Source organism: Brachyhypopomus gauderio, chromosome 10 (genome assembly GCF_052324685.1).
Source record: "Brachyhypopomus gauderio isolate BG-103 chromosome 10, BGAUD_0.2, whole genome shotgun sequence".
Taxonomy (NCBI): domain Eukaryota; kingdom Metazoa; phylum Chordata; class Actinopteri; order Gymnotiformes; family Hypopomidae; genus Brachyhypopomus; species Brachyhypopomus gauderio.
The window spans coordinates 12,589,129-12,610,854 of record NC_135220.1 but is presented as its reverse complement, the minus strand read 5'-3'; the positions used below and the strand labels follow the sequence as shown (position 1 = coordinate 12,610,854).

The following is a 21,726-nucleotide window of genomic DNA, read 5'->3' as shown; positions in this document are numbered from 1 at the left end:
ATGTGCATTCTCTAACTGCCCGAACACAGGAGGTGATTATGAAAATGACTTTCCTTTCAACACAGGTTTACACAGTTCATACAAATCTCTCCCTGTGATGTGGACGATGTTGTTAATATTGGAAGTATTTTGCAAGCATTAAACATTTATTTAGGTGTAGTCATTTAGACTAATGAGGGCAGGTCTGGACATCAGAAATTATTTTAAAAAATGTCTGTTTAACTTTAGTACTGCATATTCATATAACACGTCATATTGACGTCTCTAGAAGCCTCCAGTGAAAGTCTGCCCATCCCCCGTGTAGTGTACAACCTGCCTCCCCTGAGCCCAGCTGCAGTGAACAGCAAGGTAATTCATGTCTTATCATCTACCCTTCAAATGAATGTCGAGGGACTGAGAACGCTCGAAGGTCAGCTGACAGCCTTGTTGCATGGTTATTCATCTAGGCCACTTCTGTCCAAAAGGTGATCAAACACCATAGGTCAAACTTTTCATAGAAACCTTTCTTTAGAAACCATACTTCCAGGGTGGTAACTACTGGAATAAAGACTGAATACAGAAATGAAATGATGGGAATTGGAAATTATGGTAATAAACTGAAATTGGTTCAAATCATTACATTGACAAGCTACCATTGTCAATACACTATTCTTCACAATTGTGTTTCATAATTAATATATTCCCTAAAAAGAACATATTCCCTAGATCTTCAAATATATGTGGAAATGGTTTACTGGATCCAATTACATTCTTCTCTAATCTGTCTCTATTTGTGAAGAGTCCATTATTATAAACTTGAGTTGCAATGGAATAATGGAGACCACAGTGGAGACTCTGAAGTTTAAGAACAGATAAAATTTTTTAAATATTTTACTAGCAGGTACTGAATGTTTGGCTTATTAATAGAAATTTGAATTGCATTTGAAATCTGATTCAAGGCTATAAAAGTGTTTATTATGCAGCTCTAATGTTCAATTTGGGTCAGTGGTCACTGGCACATTCTGTCTTCATAGCTGAATCCCAAAAGGATGTTGGGAAGAGCAGATGAACACCGAGCTCTTGTAGAGGTGTGTTAAACCTCGCCATGGCAGCAAACACAACCCACAACACATAAATGCATTTGAACCTAAATCAAACCATATTGCACCAAACACACTAAGAAACTGATTTGGCACCTGGTGCCTCTCAGAGCTGGCACATAAAACACACGCTTAGTCACGAGCAGTTTGAGGATGAGGTGTCCCTCGAATGCTCTTTTGCTCCTTGCTCACATGTGAGTCAAGCAATCCAGATTACTGGAGCAATCCAAGCCATCATTCTCTGCCTTTATGGACGTGGTGTCATATTGCTAACACATCTACTGGGATGTCGTAAATAACTCACTGCTAATCTGCAGTTATTCGCTAGTCCAGCTTTTATACTCCTGAGTCTTGCAGTGATTATTAGCGCAGCAGTGGGATCTGTGTCTTTTGTATTGTATTTGTCATACTTATCACACTTGCTCTGTAACTGTCATGTTATCACACCAGTATGAAACAGATGCTAAAGCACATGGCATCATAGGAGTGTCACTGAGCCACACTCGGTTTTCACAATTTATTAATTAAATGCAAATGGGTTTACATGGATTTGCTTTGCTGTGTTAATGATGGGTCAGTTTATCTTATCATAAATCCAGTTTTAATATATAAACATGTTTTTTGGCAACTCTCACATTTCCATGCAGAACATTTGGAGTGTGGGAAACAAAAGTCAGTTGAAAGAAGCTTTTTTCAGATCAGTGGGTTTGCAGTAGCATCTGTTTTGAAAGGGATTTATGCTCCTTCTGCCTGCCAAACCACTGACAATCATGTGAATAAAACATAATCGGAGGGTATTCCAGCAATAGCTCCACCCTTTACTGAATTAGTGGCGCGATCTTTTCAACTTTTCATACAAATTCACGATGGCATGTGATTTAAGGGTGGAGAACTTGATCAGTGGCCCTCAGTGGAGAAAGCAGAGAGAGGTTTCCATTCCTCGTTAAGACTGGACAACTAGGGCATTGAGAAAGAAGAACAGAAAGCCTGGGAAACTTTCACCCTGCACTCTTTGAGACATCCGCATTTTTGCTGGGCCACTCCATCTACATGGTGGATGTGTGAGATTTATTTGGTTAGGCCAGACTTAAATAGAAGCGTGTGGGCGTGGGCATGCACACAAGAGGCCCACTGGAGAGCACTCAAAGACCAGCCAGCGGATCACTTCAAGGTGTATGTCATTGATCGGGCCTGTGAAGAAATCAATGCTAATTTTCTCTGTCTTAAAAGACACGTTCGAGTCACATGGCGGAAGGATGAAGCCGGCTATAACATTTTTGTGTTATTTGTGTATCCCACTCATCTTCCTGAAAGCACTTCCTGGAAGACATTAATACTCAGATTCAAAACTTTTTGTCCCCAAAGAATATTTTAAAATAGAATACCATTCATAGTAGATAGCAGCAGGTGTATATTGCACCATATGGTAATTTGGCAAATGAACAGAGTAATAGACATTTAATCAGAACCAGTGTGAAGGGTAAGACTTAAACATCTGGTAGGATACACAGTGTGTGAACACAATAACGTCCATTGATTTTATTATTGATGCTTTGCAAGTGGCTCCTATAATATTTAGTGAACTGGATGGCTCAGAAGTCAAGTCAGTTTAGCAGTTTAATAAATACAAAATCAGCTCCATTAAAATGGATCAGATAGAAAAGTCATTTTCCTTATCCCACAGCATTCACACACAGGGTCGAGGGCCACAGGCTTCCTGCTTCCACTGTGTTTATATACGACGGTGTACGTGTGCGTGTGTGAATGCACAAGTATGCAGTCTGTCTATAGGTCTGAAGGTATTCGGTGTGAAGCCATGTGTGCACACCCCCTTTTTGTCATGGCAATTCCTTCAGTGTGCCGCCCCATTGTCACCATGGCAACGGAATCTGGAGAGCCGGCGTGGACGTCTCTTGGGGCCTGGCCTCACGCGCACAACACAGCTGTTTCATTCCCAACAAAGCAATTAACACACAGGGCCAAACAGGGATTTTCTCTTCCAAATATTAGGGCTTTCGCTTTCTGCCAAGGTGGGGGGGGGCTATTCTTCTCTGTCATTATAAGGGCTCAGTGAAACTCCCCCAAGCAATCTGCTCTGGATGACTGGATGTTGATACAGTCTGTGAAGGACTCTGATGCCAGAGATTTCAAGAGATTCAAGAAATTCTTTTGCCTCATGATAAAATCTTACAGAGAATCGAGTCAGCCTTTTCAGCAGAAAGTTCATAATTGGAATAATCTAAATGTCTTTATCTAGTTTCATATATCAGTATTATGTTACAAAGCTATATGTGCATACTAATATTCTGCATTCCCTGTTTATATAGAGAACATGCTTCGTATGTGTATACCCTCAAGTATACACCCTTCGTATGTATACACCCTCAAGTATACACCCTTCGTATGTATACACCCTCAAGGTCTGTATCACAGTCACTTTTGATGGTTCCACGAGCTCGCCTCAAGCAGAGTGGGGTTCGTGCTTTTTCTGTTGCTGCACCTAAACTCTAGAATAGTCTTCCACATGACATTAGACACACCAAATCTGTGACTGTTTTTAAATCAAAACATATTTTTACAAGCTAGCTTTCTGCTGTTGTTAAACTGTTTTAACTGCATATGGAGGAATGCTTATTCTGTTTTATGTAAGTTATATGTTTTATGTAGTGAACAGAGGGTATGGTGTTTCTTTGACACTGTAAAGCACTTTGGTTTTAAAATGTGCTCTATAAATAAAATTTACTTACTATTAGATGAGTGTTTATCATTTGAATGGTAACTCATGTATATTATATAACTGTGACGGGCAGGGTGAGCGAAATAAAATGGAAGTGTTCACGCCAAGTCTCAGGGAAAATGGATGGTTTAATGATAAAGTGCGCAAACCAAAAACCCGTGAGTCGATCCGAATTAAGGATATAATAACCAGCGGTCAACTGCTACACAGACAAAACATATATAGGCAAACAAACGACCCTCAGGTGAGACGGATCACGGGCTCCGCCCACCCAAGGGACGAACACAACGCAACAGTTACAGGACAGCTGCCGCTGTAGACGGGGGCGACCAGTAGGGGGCCCGCCGTACCGTGACAATAACCAAAACACCACTTAAACACAACTGGTGGAACAGTAGCAAATAATTAGTAAGTACCTAATTAGCTCGATGTGCAGTGCACGATCAGAACAAATACCTACAGGCAATGCAGCCCTCTGGGATTTCAATCTGCCTGTTCCACTGCCACAACACATGCGAAGAAACAGAGAGACATCCACATTATTGCCAGGGCAACCCCCCTTTCTCTAAGCACCTGCTAATCAAAACGCTAACCAAAAGCCATCCATAAAGTCATTCTTCCATATCTGACAAGTAATTAATGGGATATGCAATGACTAATAAATTATGACTGTGATATCTTTGGGTGGTAGCATGACCTGTCAGTCAAAGACAGGGGAAGGCTTTCGTTTATAACCTACCAGTCACGTTTTAACGGAGTCTTGTGTGGGATTCAGTGATTCCTTCAATCTGCAAAGGTTCCCAACAATCCTGACTACTGTCCAGACAGCTTTTATAACTGCTCTGATTTGTGATAGAAACTTTTAATTATTTGTTTCATTTAAAGAGTTTGTTGCTCATGATCTGGAGATTTTGAAAAGAATAACTATTTGCACATCTCTATATGCAAGTTGGGAAATTTGTGAGAAATTTTCAAACAAAGCTGAAATTTGTAATCATTTTTAAATGATTTGAATGATTTGATTTGAAGGTGTCAATAGCGTAAGTCACCTCTTCTAACATAATCAGCATTCAGTTCAGAACTATTCAACAACAGATGCCATAATTTCCTCTCAGCAGTTACTACAGGATATTTCTGAACAGTCAGTGGCCTTGAGAGAAACACTGTCTGCTGCTATAATATAACACTACAATTTGCAAGCAGCCAACACATAATTAGATTCTGAGGCAAATGCTGGAGCTGGAATAGAAGTCATGTAAAGTTCCTACTGCTCCCAACAACACAGGGCTATTATGGTATGTCATCTGGACTACTTCATTTCCCAAATTTCTTGCATTTTATTATACACTTATATACATACATCTAGAGTATAGCTACAGAATGTTGCTAGCGTTCTAGCTATTTAACGATATAGTTATATAGCTACAGAATATTGCTAGTGTTATTATGCACCATGAACAGTGGACAGTCCACAAACTCACCAATAAATATTACTGGCTGTTTATAGGCCATCCTCCAAGGTTTTCATTGCTGATTTTGGGCAACAAACCAATTATGTAAATTAAAATTCAAAATGTGGCACATTCTCTTTATTTCCTCCCCCTGTTTTCTAGCACCCCCCAGAGCTGGTGGGAGTCAGCAGCCGCTATCTGAGTCACAGTGAAACACCTGCTAACAAAACATACCGTACATATGACAGATGCATTTCATTTACTAATGTACTTTTACACACTTTTAACCTCAGAATATTTGAAAAATGTCAGTCAAGCAGCATAAAATAATCTCTTTCATTAGCACCTCACTCAACAAATGTCAAATAGCCATTCAGTTCATGATCCACATAGAAAATAGGAAGAGGAGAGCATGCGAGGTGGAGATCAGAGCCAGAGGTGAGCCACCACCATCAAAGGTAGCATCTTCAAGAGGCACTGGGCATCAGGGAGTCCATGGTAAACCAAGTTCATGTCATGTTGACTGAATTATTCAGGAATAGGAGCTGAGTCTTAAGACGAGGCAACGGTGACTCCACACAGAGAGTGTGGATATGCACCTGAGCGTGCGTGCGTGCATGCATGCGATGAAACCTAATCCAAATCAGTAACAGAAAGACTTGAAGAGGAATGAACACCTTAGATAAACCAGGGCCTACAAGACCAGCAGGACTTGGGGCAGTAGAAATCTCTGTGTATTTAAGCTGCACAGTGATTATCTACATCTACTTAACAAACTGTAGCTTTTGAATTCAAATAGGTTCATAATTGAAAAGTGATGAGTTACTAAGCCACATGCTTATGCATATTTCATTAAGCTGATGAGAAGAAAAAAAATCTGTTGAGAATGAGGGTTTATTGCCCAGTCCAGATTTATGGAAACTATGCCACACCAGGGGGTCTACAACAATGCAGAATAACCGATCGTTTATTCAGTGTAGCAACTTTGGTTCGATCTTTCATGTTATGTGGCCTTAGACCATCGAATCATTGTGCTAAATAGCCAATGAACAATCTTCAATCACAGGCTTCAGTCATTTCATTTCCCTAAAAACAGAGACTAAATTGGGCTGGCAGGGGGTACAAAACAAGTTAATAAATTGTAAATCAGTTAGCCTGTGATGTCATGGGCAGAAGCGGACTGCATTTGACGCTTGGTCGTGCGGCGTGGGGAGCTGGACAGGACTGACCGACCTGCCAAAGTGGAAACGTCAGCACCGGACACGCGCGGATTTGGAAGGAAGCGAGTGTGACAGTTGGCCTGAGGGGACGTTTCACAAACGTGCTGAGTGCACACACACACACACACGTTTCTGCTCGTTTGGAGGCCTGTAAAACCTTGGTGAGAGCCATGAAATAATTATTCATTAAATGAAGCTTAACCTCTTAAAACCGCTTCCAGTGTGACAGGCTGCTGACATGAGGATATTGTTACATTGCCTCAGCACAACTATACACATTGTGGTTGGTAATTGTGAAATGCTATGTATCTACTTTTTTAAAAACCGTTAGCCTATACGTAATACATAATCGATTTTGATGTAGCAAACGTCTGTATGATGCATGCCATCATAATAATTATATAAACTAATATTATATAGCATTTATATAGCATAGACCATCACAAAAAAGTCGCTATACAATAGAATCATCTCTAATGGTTCCTAGAAAGAACTCAGTAACGAGCGTGAATCAAATGTTATAATCCGAATGCATCACATGAACTACATGTCTGCATGATGTGCACATTGCGACATGAGGTTAAACCTCGTGGTCCGCCCTTACCAAATGTATTCCCAAAACATGGATGCCAGAGTGATACACCCTTATTCGTTTTCGTTTATAAAATGGCATAGAAATACTGCCCTCTTCTGTTGATTGAGCAATTGTTTTAAAAGCAATGACCTGATCCTGAGGATACTGTTAATGACCAATGATGACTGCTCTTCTCTACAAAAAACCCTCCCATTGTCCAATGGGGATTAGTCAAGGTTTGATTCAAGGTATTGTTCTGCTGTCCAATTAATTAGCATCAGTCTAAACCCATATTGTGAATCATAAATGTACTTGCACTTTAAAACTTTTAGTTTAAACTAAACTACATTATACTTAATATATTGTGTGTAGATGATGGAGAATCGAATGGCACATATTCAAACAAACTGGTAAATATATGTGGCATAGTTAAAGACACAAATTACAGAGGTTTGTCAGATCATGTCAATGTGTAAAAAACCCCACAGATTTAAAATAGTAAGTTAATGGATCTTATACACTAATAGGTTCTCTACAGTTTACTAAGTCAACAACCAAAATTGAAATAAAACATTTGGATGATTTTAGACATCATCAGCTTCTGGAAGCTTTAGTTCGATGCTTGAAGAGTTTCTCACTCACTGCAGGAAACATATTGGTTTGGCAACAACATTCACTTTGGTCATTAAAGCTATGCATGAGGAACAGTTGATTATGAACTGAGTACAGTGACAGCTTTACAGATGCTTTATTATTATTGGTTCTGCTTAATATTAAGAGAGCACTTTTTTATCAATAAAAACACCACATTTCTTCAAAGACATAATTGCTTGTCTTGTGTTACATGACTCAAGAAGTGACCTCATTTCATTATGCAGAAGAATATCATGCAAAGGATGATAATTGGATTCCTACAATGTCACCCTTTTTTACTCCACAAAATGCCCGTCCCCATAGTCAGCTTAACCTTTGACGAACTGAAATGTAATGTTCAGTGCCAGGCAGAATGTTCTATTGGAAATTGACAAAATACATTTTTAGGTGGAAAAAAGAAATATAATGCCTTTATCAACAATAGCATTTAACTGTAAAAGAATTGCTGAAAGCCTGATGTTTGACATCAGATGTAATATTGTTAGAATTTAACCAGGCTTAGTGGGGTAACATCTGAACAGTCTACAGCTCAAGCTGCGTTTAAAAATAGATGTGTTTTAGATTTTATATTAGGCTATTGTTTCATATCCCACTTTTAATGCATTTCCAGCAAACACAAACTTAGTGCTTAGTTTGCCACACGTGAAACAAGAAAAACAAATGACGTTCTATAGATTATTGATTTATTTTTAAGCCATACAACCAACCATTTCTGCTGTAGAAAACACTGTATTTTAGACATATGGGAGTTGCATTCCAGTGGCAGGAGGATGTTTGGTAAGAGCTAACATTATGACCATTAGACATGTCCACACCTTCAGCCCAATTATGCTGAGTCTTTTTTCTATTCACAAAATAAGCTTAAGCATCTATCAACTGCACCAACAGCAGGTGAAACAGAAAGCAAGAATAGTATATAAATGAATTAAATCTACTTGTAAATATCATCATTTTTCGATTTGTTGAACTGGAAGAGTACATCTTTAAGGAAATGACATTATCACATCTGATGCTGCTTTGCAAGGGCTTTGATCCCAAAGAAAGGACTATAGGAAACATTTTAAGTACTTGCTTCCAAAATAGGCATAGCAAAACCTTCTTTGGCCAAAACAACAAAAAGATCAAATCTTCAGTTCACAGATGTGACAAGCCGTTTGTCATAAAAAAATGAAAAGTCGAGGAAGAGGTGAGGTGAGCTCTGGATGTGGTGAGGAAACAGCACGGCATTGTGGAGCTGCTGACGGCACGGAGAGCACCACGGCAGTCTGCCGGGAATCAGCTGAGTCGTGCCCGCTCCGGTGGAGAGAACGCAAGGGGAAGCCGCCCAGGGAGGAGCTGTCAGGCCCTCACCGTCACGCTGCCAGTCCAGCAAAGCTGCTGCAATACTCCATGGAGCCATGATCCCAGCCCTGCACTGCCAGACACCATTACAGGTCAAATCCATTGGCGAGGCCTCCTGGAGGATGTTTGTGTCTAGAGTGACAGCGCAGTACAGTGCCTGGTTTGCTGAAGGCCGTGGCTCAGCTGAGGGTGATGTTGGAAGGGAAAGGGTTCCTGAAACAGCTCCGTGTGCACCTCAGCTCATGCAGTCTTTCCACCCATCACCCATGGCTGATCCACACCTCGATTTTATCCACAAGCAGACTGCAGTGCATCTATACCACAGCCTGCCAAGCCGCTGTCAATGAAAGGGAACAGGCTGTGGGGGAGCTGGCTTGCCAAACCATGCACCATCGCCACACAAGTATATCCCAGAGGCGCAGGAAAGCCTGGAGCCGCGGGCCTCCCTGCATCGTCTCCCACCACAGACAGTGAAGCAGCGTGTCAGCGTGATGGCTCCTACCAGGCAGGCACAGGTGGTAGCTGAGGAGAGCAGGCAGGAGCCATTTTGTGCCCAGCGGCAATGGCACATGTCACATAATGTGTGACGAACGCTGAATGCGGAGATGAGTTATGGGGATCCCATGCCACAATATCAAAATGTAACATTCAGACCGTTAAGTCTGAATGTTATAACATTTATTCAATGAGATTCTTGAAATCTTGAAACTGGCATACAGTTTACCATAGCAGTTAGTCATGTCTGTAAAGAAGAAATAAAGTTGTCGACAAAAACATCCACACACAAATGCCCACAAGAGGGAGACAACACTACAGTCAAACAATCGTTGTTAAAGCCACTTTAGGGTTTTACAACGAGGGATGCCGCAAGGGATAATGAACCCCGTGAAAAGATGCCACATTAGGCCCAACCATCCTGCAAATATAACATTGTGCAGACATACATGTAACATCCTGCATAAAGTGGAATTCATATTTGATGCAAGACGGGTACCCTCTATAAGAAATATGTTGAAGGTCTTCTTTTACGTTTAAATGTAATTTCAATTGTAAAATTGGCTAATCTTAATGCACATACGAATATTAAAATATGGAAGTGGAAAATATAACACAATGTAAATGAAATTTTAGACCTGATGGTGGTGCTAGAGGAAAGGTTAGGTTGGTTTGCATAGGTTGTATATTCAGTCGATATTTTGAAGGCCCTTAAATCGAAATGCCTACGTACATGTGTCATCATATAATAGGATTTAACTTATCTTTTATTAATTGATTTAACTTTTTAAGAAAGGAGATCAACGTTGTACAACGTTGTAGTGACATTGCTCCTAAACCCGTTAGAACCGCCGCCGAATGTTCTCGAAAAAGTGGTAGGTTAGCTAGCAAACAAGCAACTCCCAGCACCTTATAAGTTATAACGATCACAATTCTGCCTACATATTGAAGAAAAAACAAAGAACTTCAATTAATTATTAGATAATACACCTCGCCAACGTTTAACATTAGCACTGTAAAAAAAACTCGGCGCTGGTTTGGCTTCTTACTGGTTAGCTAAGCTAGTCAATATAGCCAGCTGGCTACTTTAAACAATACATTTTTTTATTTAATTAGGTAGCTAGTTAGTTGGGTTAAGTGTTTTACAAATTCTTAATTGTCGTGATTGTTTTTCTGTAATAATGAACCACAAATGGCATCATTTTGTGACTTGGGTGATTGACTTTTTTTACAGCATTTTACATCCAGTGGCCAAGCTGACGTTAGCGTGAGCCAGATAGTAACATTAGCCTGTTTCACTGTGGGCCAAGCTGTCCACCACCCTCTGTTCTGTGTGAAAATTTGATGCCATACTTCTTTTCTCTATCTACTCTTTTTCTTTTCGGAAGCCATATTTCCCTAACGATGGACTGACATTGGTCCGGCGCATAGACAGTAAAAACGAACATATAAGCTATATATTTGAATAGGTTACGTGCTCCCTGCGCCACAATGCAACGGATCCGGTTCTTTTTCAGTGGGAAAGAGTTCCGTTTGTAAATCTGTTCAAAGTAAAAAGAAAATCTGACATAATAATAGCTGTGAAGTGGTCACAGTTTGTGGGGAAATCTGTATAATCTATAGAGTTATAGAGATGTTCACCTTTTGTCAAAAACAAGGAAAGAAAAATGATAAGCATATTGTAAATAACATATTTGATATGTTGATGATTTTTTAATGAGAAAAAATAAGTAATGTTAGGGCCCATTACACCCTCTCCCTACCCAGAGCCTGCCCAAGGCATACTCGAATTACGTGGCTGCTTAGGGCCCCCACAACACCAGGAGGCCCCCTAGAGCACCACGATATGATGAGCCTATTAATTACATAAGAATTTGGTGCCGAGGTGATAGTATGGTGGGCCCCCAAGTGAAATTCTGCTTAGGGCCCCATAAAGGCTTGGGCCAGCCCTGTCCCTAACACAACTGAGTAGGCTAAATCATATTTGTGAGGACCTTGTTTTGGGAAGGGAGATGTCTGTGTTATATAGGGGTGTGGAATGGGAATTGATTTTAATAATCATTTAATTTAATTATTATTATTATTTTATGTTTATGTATTTTTAAGTTAAGGCTACTCACTGAACTGAACTGACCTAACTGTGGACTGTAGTTGTGGAGTTATAGTAAAACCCTAGTGACCTTGCACAGGTCTGAGATGACATTACATACCCTCTCCAATTATTACCTCAGTAACCAAAAGTCTTCCGCTGTTCCCACAGCTGACAGGAGAACCCCCAGAAGAGAGGCAGGCAAGGCTAACATTGTATCATGCAGTCATATCTGTCCTCTGTGAGCAGCCTTGCAATTTTACAACCTCCCTTTACACTTTGGTCATGTGCCCTGAGTGCCTTTTGTTTCATTCTTTTTTTGGCCGAGGACGTTGTGTACATGAGCGCCAGCAGAGCCCGTAGCGCCCGCAGCAGCGGGAGACAGACCCTGCCGCCTGACGGCAAGGGAAACGCACATCAGCCATGACACAGCTGCTAAACAGCCGGCCACCGTCGCGAGCACAGACGGACACCATGTCTGTCCTCCGGGGGGAGGTTTGTTTGAGACAGCCCGCTGGGAAAATGTGAGGCCCTGCTGGAATGCAGAGGGTCATTCTGTGTGCACCCGGATCTCACGGACGGAAGCTTATCAGCGGACCTGAGTGTAGTAGTCACTTTAGCTCTCACGTTGTTTGCCTCTCCGTGAGCTATCTCTGGCATGCTTCTTTTTCTCATGTTCATTAATCTAGTCGCATTCCTTTGGTAATAGGCTGGCTATGCATGTCGGTCCAAGCAGATTAAATAACAGGTTTCAAGGGAATTCCACTCTTGAAATTAGTTTTTCTCCACATGGTCACTGGAAGGGAAGGGATGGCTTAGGCTAGATAAACTATATTTGTATGTGTGCAAACTCATATATCTGGATACCAAACCTCCCTAATATTATCAAACCATACTGCAAAATAATATCTTTCTTTGCTTGTTTTCAAAAAAGCGTCATCTGTCTGATGTGATGTGGGTCTGATTCTGCTGATGCAGCCTTGCTTTAAAGCTTGGGAGTCATAGTTGGTTGTTGCATGTCATGTCTTCCACTGCTGGACTTTAACACGCTGGCAGACCTGATCATTCAGACTCAAGTAAAAGAAACCCACTGTAGACTTCAGTTCTCACATACATGCTGGTCTCTGATAATTTAGCAGTACAGTAATGATATTAATAATAAGCTTATCACAATTAGCAAGTTTACAAATCAACTTTTACATGATGAAGATAAAAAACAAAACATTGAATAAAAATGAAAAAGGATACATCAGAATCAGAAAAAAGGAGAGAATAAAAGCAAAGAGTGAAAAAAGTGCTTTACAGTAGAATATGGAAGACATTACTAGAACAGACGTCTTAATTGAATGCAACATTGAATGTGTTTTTTGAGATGTTTTTCAAAGGTGTTGTAGCTGTGAACTGATCTCTTTCAGGAAGAGAATTCCATAATAATGAAAGGAAATGGGTCTATTCATTTACCAGATTGATAGATAGTAGCCTAAAGCAGCAGATTTAAAATGTCATATTGAGTAGACAGTTACATACTTGTGGTGTACGTTTCATGTCATTTACACATAATGTAGTTTACATGCTTTTTAGAACTATAAGTAATGAGTTCCAGATGGTGAGGTGCTTTTCTCGTTCAGCACTTGACAATGAGATTAAACAATATATGTTTAGAAAAGCCACTTGAGCATTCCAGTGATAACACTGTGAAACTCTTACCATAATCTCAAGCATCCAAGAGTGTGACTCACATACTCAGGGTTTTAACCATGAAGTTAACGTGACCTTTCCTCTGACCCCTAAAATCAGTCATAGTTGCAGTAGCCATCTGATTTATTCTCACTAATAAGAATGCATTGTTAAGCTATAACTGTATACACATCTGTATGGTTTTGCAAGAGGAATTGGAGTGATTCTTTTAAAATTATGATGAGCCTGTATGGAGCTGTCTGACCATGGGGGGCACAACCAGCATGATAACTATGATAAAAATTACTGCCCGCTGAGAATGATTGAGAATGTACTTGTGACAAATGTATCTACTTCATCTTAGTAACCTATAGCATAACTATAATGTGTGTAAAATGTACTTTACATGTAAGAAATGTGCTATTAAGGTCAGCCACACACTTGCGAATATTAGTGGCACATTAAATAACAGGCACAGATCAAAACTAAAATAGTATTAGGCCTATAACCGGACTAAAGACGCACCAGACAGAGTGAAAGACAGAAAAAACATCCTCAAAACAGGAGAATCCAAAAACAGTTGAGCAAGACATGTTACCACACCACACATTACACTCTTAATTACATGGACAAAATACTGTAAGTGGGAAAACATAGAGTTTATATAAGAAACATGAGGAGCAGGTGACCCCAATCAGTACTCCAGGGAAGATGATTTTCATAACTCTGACTGGATGACTGATTGGTGTGGAAGTCCACCTGCCCTCCCAGGGGCATCAGTGCTGTGTGTTTGGCTGGTGTCATGGGGCTGGAGGGCTGTGTTATAGCCCCACCTACTAAAGATTTTCTGGAGGGGTGTGTAAAGTCTTCTAAATGGATAGCCTTTTAAAACATTACAGATAATATCTAAACATACAACTACAATATGATGATATCTGTTCCACTATCTACATCTACAAACCACATATCATTTGTCATGTTAACCCCTATTGTTTCTACCCAGCATGCTGCTTGTCGCAGGGCATTATTTCAGAGCCTACAGTGTGGAAGGCAGCATCACGATTGGATGCTGACAGGTGACAGGCAGCAGCTGGCCCTCCTCTACCTGTGCCAAGGCGTTGGCAGCCTGGGGACATGTGCACAGTCATGCTCCTCCCACTGCTGTGCATAGTAAACAGAAAATCACCCCAAGAGCCCTCACAGGAAATGCTGCAGCACATCTGTGCCCTAAAACATCTCTGAGTCAGGCCACTAGCCCTGAACTGGAGTAGTTGCATGTTCTGATGGACCTGTTCTCAGTCTGCAGCTGGCAGCAGTACTGATCCAAAAACAAACAAACAAAAAGACCGCCCTTGTGATTAGTTAATGTGGATGTTCAATTGTAAGTAGGTTTTCCTAAACACTGTTTTGATTCTGGTCTTAAAGAGAACACTTGAACACTTGGCATCAACACATTGAAGTGTTCATTCACTGTGGCCTGCAGAACGCTCCTCCAGCCAATCAGCTTCCACGGATTACATGGCCAGATTTATCACACTTCAAAAATAATGTAATTTGAAATGTGATTTGTTGTTTAATTTATAAATTGTTCACAGTAATTGCTATAGAGGTCCTGGACAGCCCCAAATTCTGGTCCTGGATTTTGTTGTCACTGTAGGTTAATTAAACAGTTAATGAAAGTAAATGTACGTTGTAAGAAACCTGTAAAACCTTCACCTCAAGGAGTGCAATTTGAATATCAATACATGTGGCATAAATGAACTACCAATGATTTTTTAATTCAGGTTCAGACCTTAAGACCTTATTCTTTAGGTGACTGAAATATGCTGTACAAATACTGTGACCACCAGTGATTTCAAAATCCAGGACAGGATTTTCAAATTCAGGTCCAGAGCTAAAGAGCTATGCTTTATGTACTGAAATATGTTATTCATGATACAAATACTATATGGCTAATTATAACGGATAACTTGATTATTGATTAGTTACATTAAATTGCAGTGCTGAATAATTTTAGATCCACTCCATAAAGATTTACAAACACAGATTTCGCATCCAGCAACATTAGCGGATAGTGTAAGAGACAGTCAAGGTTAGCACAGTATCTGTAGCACTAAATGCAGACCCCTCCCTCTTTCCTTTTCTCTCTCTCCCTCTTTCACACTGTCTCTCTCTCTCCCTCTTTCACACTGTCTCTTTCTCGCTCTCGTCCGGCAGGCAGATGAGATGCTAGCTGCTCACCACCACCCTGTGCCCCATTGATTCTGTGAGACAGAGATTATCCCTCTCTTCTCCCTCCACAAGGTGAAGGAGACCGTGGCAACGGTGCGGAGGACACCACATCGAGAGAGAGCGAGGGATAGAGAGGAAGAGAGAAGAGCCTGTCACCATGGGCACACCTCTCAGGAGGAACACCCCGGCATCAGAGTGAGTGTCTCCATTTTTTTTTTTTTCATTTCCCTCCTCCAAAAAGGGTTGGACATCATGGTCAGGTTGCCATAGCGACAGCAGCCGAGGCAACGGGAGGATGACGATGCGGCTGCTGTCGTGGCTTCCTGTGTGTGTGAGTGCGCCCGTGTGTGTGTGTGTGCATGCTAAATATTATTAGTGTTTAACATGTCATATTCTGTCATGGCTAATGTCAGCATTGGGCTTGTTTTAGACAGTAACTGCACCCTGGTGCAGAACAGGCTTAGTTCAGCCTGCCCAGAGGAGAATGAGACAGTCTGCTGTCACTAGTCACTGTTATAATAGGGTGTTGTCTCCCCATTCAGTAGCAAGGCATGTTCATACTGTACATACATGGGGATTGAGCATATGTCTCCCCATTCAGTAGCAAGGCATGTTCATACTGTACATACATGGGGATTGAGCATATATAATTGGATGCAGGCTATCATGTAGTACCGTGTACTCTGAACTTAGTGAGATCCATATGATCTGCTGTGGGTAGCAGCGAAATACACATACAGGAGATGAAGTCTGGCACTCTCTCTGTGACCTGGGTCATATCTCTAGATATTGTGTCTGTCCCTCTTTTTGTCCGTTTATATTCCCCTCTCACACACTGTATGAAGCTTAATCCACAACCAGTTCATGCATTTGCACGTCTACTGACCTTTCCAGTTTAACACTGAAATACCTCCTTTGTCTTGGAGCTGTCACTCCCTTATTTGGGACAGTGGTCATATGGTCAGTGGCTGTGGCCACAGTGTCAGAGTCAGGCAGCACAATGCTGTAGCTAACTGTAGCACAAATACATTTAATAGTGAATGTCCAACAGAATAATTTGGTACACTGAAACTCCCGATTACGAGCAAGAATTTAGAGAATTCAGAAATGAATATTAATGTGGTACATAGCTAACCTTATCTGGAATCTGATAATAGATTTGACCAGGAAAAAACACCAAGAACAGTCAATAAATTAATAGATTTTTTGAAGTAGAGTTGGGCCACGTTTCTCCTCTCCCACAGGATCCTATAAGAAGATCTAGGTGATCTCTTAAAGGTGCTGGAGGTTAGACATTATTTTCACACACAATTATCCTAAGATGCCAAATTCCTAGATGGACATGGCAGAGCTCTTTATGGTTTGTTAGCTACTGATTCTTTAACAAAACACGCGCAAGCAAGCTCACCCTGCTGTGTTTCTTAAGCTACCTGAAGTTTGTGAGCTGTGCAAATAGATCCTTTAACTACAATGGTTCCGCTTCACTGTGGCAGTCATCTGAACTCGCTACGCTGAGGTCACTTAGGTTCACTGAGCTTCATGCCTTACAGTAAAATATGTAAAAGGACCTTATCTGAAGCATGTGCGTCAGGAATATGTTCTGTTTGACCAAGCCAATGCGAAGCTCTGTTCGGTCGGTCTGTCACAGCAAAGCAGCTGGTGTGTTAACAGGTGTGCTGAGAGGCTGATCTGGGTCCGGGGGGAGAAGGACACACGATGACTGCTAGGAACAGTCCCTTATGGCCTCTTACTGTACCAAGAGCACCAGAGTAATTTATGGCTTCCTCTTAAATAAAAAATAAAAAACACATGGGTGATTGTTCCCTCAGCATTTCTGGTCCAAATCAGGAATTTAAAAGTTACACCCCCCCCCCCTCTTGGTTTTAGTGCCGAGTCTGCATTTTAAGTGAAAGTGAAGGCTTTGCCAGGAAGTTGGCTGAGCCAGAACTTGAGTTCAGTTCGGGAGGTTTCAAGGTCGTGTTGAAAGTTGTGTTGAATCACTTCATTTATTCAAGCAGGTGCTGTTGTTTACAAGAATGTGCTGGAGTTGTGTTGTTAGCGCTTACTGCACTGCTAGGGTCCTTCTATCATCAGACAATGTTGAGCCACATCATTAGCATGACACAGAGAAGTTGAGCTGCCCTTAGAGAGACACTGCTCAAATTCGTTCTGTTATGATTCATACCACAAAGAAATACCATGATATATGATATACAGTATGCATTGCGGTTGTTAAAACATATTTATTATATTTATCTGGTCACACATCCTTTTTGTTGTTCCATAACTAATGTCTTCTTCATATGGATAGACTGCATCAATTACATATTTAAAATGCAAGCTGCATTAATGCATACCTAGAATTCTATTCCGAAAATTCAGGTTGGCATTTGGACCACAGCTGGAAGATTTAATGATATTAGTTTCTAAACAACAAAGAGTTAAGTAAGAAGTCCCGTAGTGTCAGACAGCTTGTGTTTACAGACGTACAGCCGGCACAAGAGCGTTGACAAGGTCCAGAGCTAATGGCTCCATAAACACGGGGAGCTGGAGTGTGGAGCAGGCTCCGTGAGAAGAAGAGCAGAGCCCCATTTGAGCGTCACATTTCCTGGGTCAGGCTACCACTGGCCTCTGCCTGCTGACCCCATCTGACCACAAAGACGAACTTGTTTGCAGAATAAAAATCTATTTTCAGCAAGTCACACAGAAACTGAGAATGTGAATGTAAAAAATAAAAACATATTGATCACCCAAGTCACTGTATATTATGGTTTTTTGTCAGGATCTTTGGCTAGTTTACCCAGTGATTTTCCTGTTTTTATGGCAGGCTTAATTGACTGAATATAGGCATTCAACTGATTCATTTTAAAGAATGTTTTTTGATCTATAGTTATAATATTTTAATAGAGCTGAAGGGGGTTGGTTGAGTGCAAACATATCAAACTGACAACTTCAAAAAGGCACAAAAGCAAACCTTGTTGCATACACTTTTTGAAACATTCATTACAGATGAAGCATTCATTACACATTTCAGTCCTGCCTGCTAGAGAGCTGCATACTGCATCCACATTTACCAGACACTGCAAATCGACACGCAGGCAGAAAGACTGCAAAGCCACCAGTGTGTTTGTTCCCTTAGACGCACAGGCATCTGCCTGCTGGGGCATGTTTCCTTTAAAAAAGAAAAAAAAAGTTTGGGGGCAATTCAGCTGGTGTTTATTTGGTCTCTGATTCCCAGATTTTTTTACTTCTGCAGCATCTGGAAGGCATTAGTGTGCCTTGCTGTTGGGATGAGGTCACCATGCCAAAGTAACACTGTTGCTTTTGTCTGTTACGGTGACTGATGACGCAGCAAGGAGAGGCGGGCAGAACTTTAAACCAGCCAATGAGTGCAGAGTGCTGGCCTCCCCAGCACCCCCCCCCCCCCCCCCCCCCCTCTTGTCTGCGGAGCACTTACGTGGAGAACCAAGCACTTCATTTGAGTTTGACGTCATCCGTACGTTTGTGGGGCAGAGTCTAGGTCTGTTGTGACCAAGCACAAAGATGGATGTCATTTAATCTTCTCCCATTCACATATCGACAAGTTTAAAGTAAAGCAAGTGTAAAGTAAAGCAAACCATCCTAGTGAGGTCTGCAGTTTCAGACGTAAGCTTATGAAAAGGGGTTAAACGCCCGTGGAAGATACTCAGAATAGCCTTTGCTCCACTGTGCATTTCTAATTCATTCATCTTTCAGTAAACATCTAAACAATGAATGCTCACGTGGTCTGTTAGAATGTGGTGCTGAACTGGTCTACTGTACTGGGGGGTTTCCACACTGCCCTGGCCAAACAAACAAGTCAGAAATGTTGCACACAGGGGCCTTCAAAATGAGTTGTGGACTCATGAGCCTTCTCGACTTTGAGACTGCAGTGTGCGAGCGCGGCTTTTAGCTGTGTGTTTGTGGCTTTTAGCCTATTTCCAGCTGTTACGCGAACGACCAGGAATTTCCTCCGCTCACCAAAGACTGCTGCAGTTTATGATCCACCAGTGAGACAGACCCACAGCCGTACGAGCGAGGACCATCACAGCCCGTTTCTGCTGCTGTTCCCATGTTCCCCCTCTGCCATTCTTCATCCCCCTCTCACTATATCACTTCTTTCTCCCTCTCTCTTTTCCCCTCACCCTCTCACTGTCTGTCTGTCTGTCTGTCTGTCTGTCTCTCTCTCTCTCTCTCTCTCTCTCTCTCTCTCTCTCTTTCCTTCCCTACACTGGGCTGCTGGTATGCTATAGTAGCCAGAAGGGTTTACTGAACCCTGGAGGTTTAATCTTATGTCATGAGGCAATTGACCACTAAGCTGACCCAACCACCAATTCTATACAGCGCAGTGTGTATAACTCGCCTATCAGCCAAGTTACCTGACTCGTGCTAGATTCACTGGAAGAGATATCCTACAACAGCACACACACACACACACACACACACACACACACACACACACACACACACACACACACACACACACACACACACACACACACAAGTGGTGGTTATTAATGGCGCACATCTTAAAACATTGTGTGGTTTCAGTGCTCACTCCCAGACAGTTTGATCTAATCAAGACAATGCATTATGGTATAATGTTCACATTTCTGTTGTGTCATATTCGTATTTACTTACAGTGCATAAGTCTTTGTGAGCCGTTAAATAGCCCAGGCCGCCACAGAGGAGCTGAGATGTGGCCCCATGTGCAGTATTCTGGCTAATGTACTTTTTCAGCTGTTGACCCTTGGTGGGCAAGCAAAATTGTCACTTTTAATGTTACATCAATTCTCAACCCATGTTTGCTGTAACTCTCCTGAGAGTGCATGGTCATGCTGCTGTTGACTACTTTTCCCATTGCTAAACTAGAACTAATATTTGAAGCAGGTTTAGCCAGTGAATAACAGCATTCTAATACATTTGCTAGCACAAGTAGTGTCATTGAGTGCATTGTTATTATGTGCTTGAGTTGCCATTAACATAGTAGTGATGGGTGCTACAGAATACTACAGAGGTTTCTGCAAATAACGGAGCCACTACACTAACAGTGATGGAAATGTTCACGATCATTCCAGGTTCTGTTAGTGTGTGTATGTATGTCCCATGTATGTCATAATGAAAAAGGTACACGGTAAATGATCAAACGTGACATACTAATGTAGATCTATGAGTAGTAATACATTAAGAAAGGGCCAGCCCTTTATCCTGTGTCACAATCTGTGTAAGAGAAGAAACTGCCATGCTGTGCTACATTTACACTGCGTTCTCATTCAGTGCATTTCTAGCTATTCCCCTGAGATTTTCCTCACACGTATGGCCTTCCAGACTGAGCCGTGCTTAGCTCAGCCTTTTCACCATATAAGGACTTTTTGTGTCCCTCCGCCAGAGAGAAATGAAGAGAGGCTGTGCGGGAGAAGGAGTCAGTAGGAGCCCCCCATCCCCCCCCCCCCCCCCCCCCCCCTTACTCTCACCAAGCCTCTCAGCAACAGTTGTAAAAAATGGAATTCAACAAGCATGGTGAAGCTGTTAAAAGTGATTGTCGGCAACTGAGAAAGTCAAGGTGCTGCCAATGTTTCTGCTGGTCAGCTGAGCCGCTCTGCATTGTTAATTCAGTGTTTTTTTTTTTCATTTGCAAGCTGAATGAGCGGTTATAACTGTAATGAACTAGGTCCTATTTCTTTTACCCAACGTCTTCCTCAGTAATTCTCTTTGTTTTAAACCAAACTCAGAAACCTGCTAAAATGCTCATTTTATTAACATTTCAGCAAACATATAGTATTTGTTTAATAAGCGTATGGTATTTGGTTAACAATTGTATAGTATTTCATAAGTAAAATAGAAAGGCCATATCTCAAGTGTAAGTCACACCTCTCCTTTACCTCCCAACAGACTCTTTATCTCTTTATTGCTCTCCTTCTCTCCCCTCTCTCTCTCTCTCTCTCTCTCCCCACGTGCTGCAGTAGCAGGACTAGGTGTGACACGCTGTAGTCCTCCCCTCCTCCTTGGTGACAGTGCCACCCGTTACCTAGCAGCCCCCTGTGAATTGTGGGGAGGGGGCAAAATGAGGCACTTGCACTATCCACCTCTCCCTTCCTCCTCCCTGCTGCCTCTCCTGCTGCACATACATGGCCTGTGACTGTGAGGGAGGTGGGAGGA

The 21,726-nt window shown here is 41.6% G+C and overlaps 1 protein-coding gene across 4 annotated transcripts in view; it reads left to right on the top strand.

The window, feature by feature from the left end:
* Window positions 1-15,525: 15,525 nt before the first annotated feature.
* The window catches only part of palm2akap2 (PALM2 and AKAP2 fusion), an 81,410-nt gene continuing 75,209 nt past the window's right edge, over window positions 15,526-21,726 (top strand). For 2 of the 4 annotated variants that reach the window (XR_013133691.1, XM_077019580.1), the window contains exon 1: window positions 15,526-15,744. Coding sequence is in view for 3 of the 4 variants with exons in the window: in XM_077019580.1 (XP_076875695.1) it covers window positions 15,707-15,744 (38 nt within the window). In the remaining variant the exon portion in view is untranslated. The remainder of the gene's footprint in view (window positions 15,745-21,726) is intronic. The other 2 variants (XM_077019581.1, XM_077019582.1) reach the window with 2 other exon arrangements.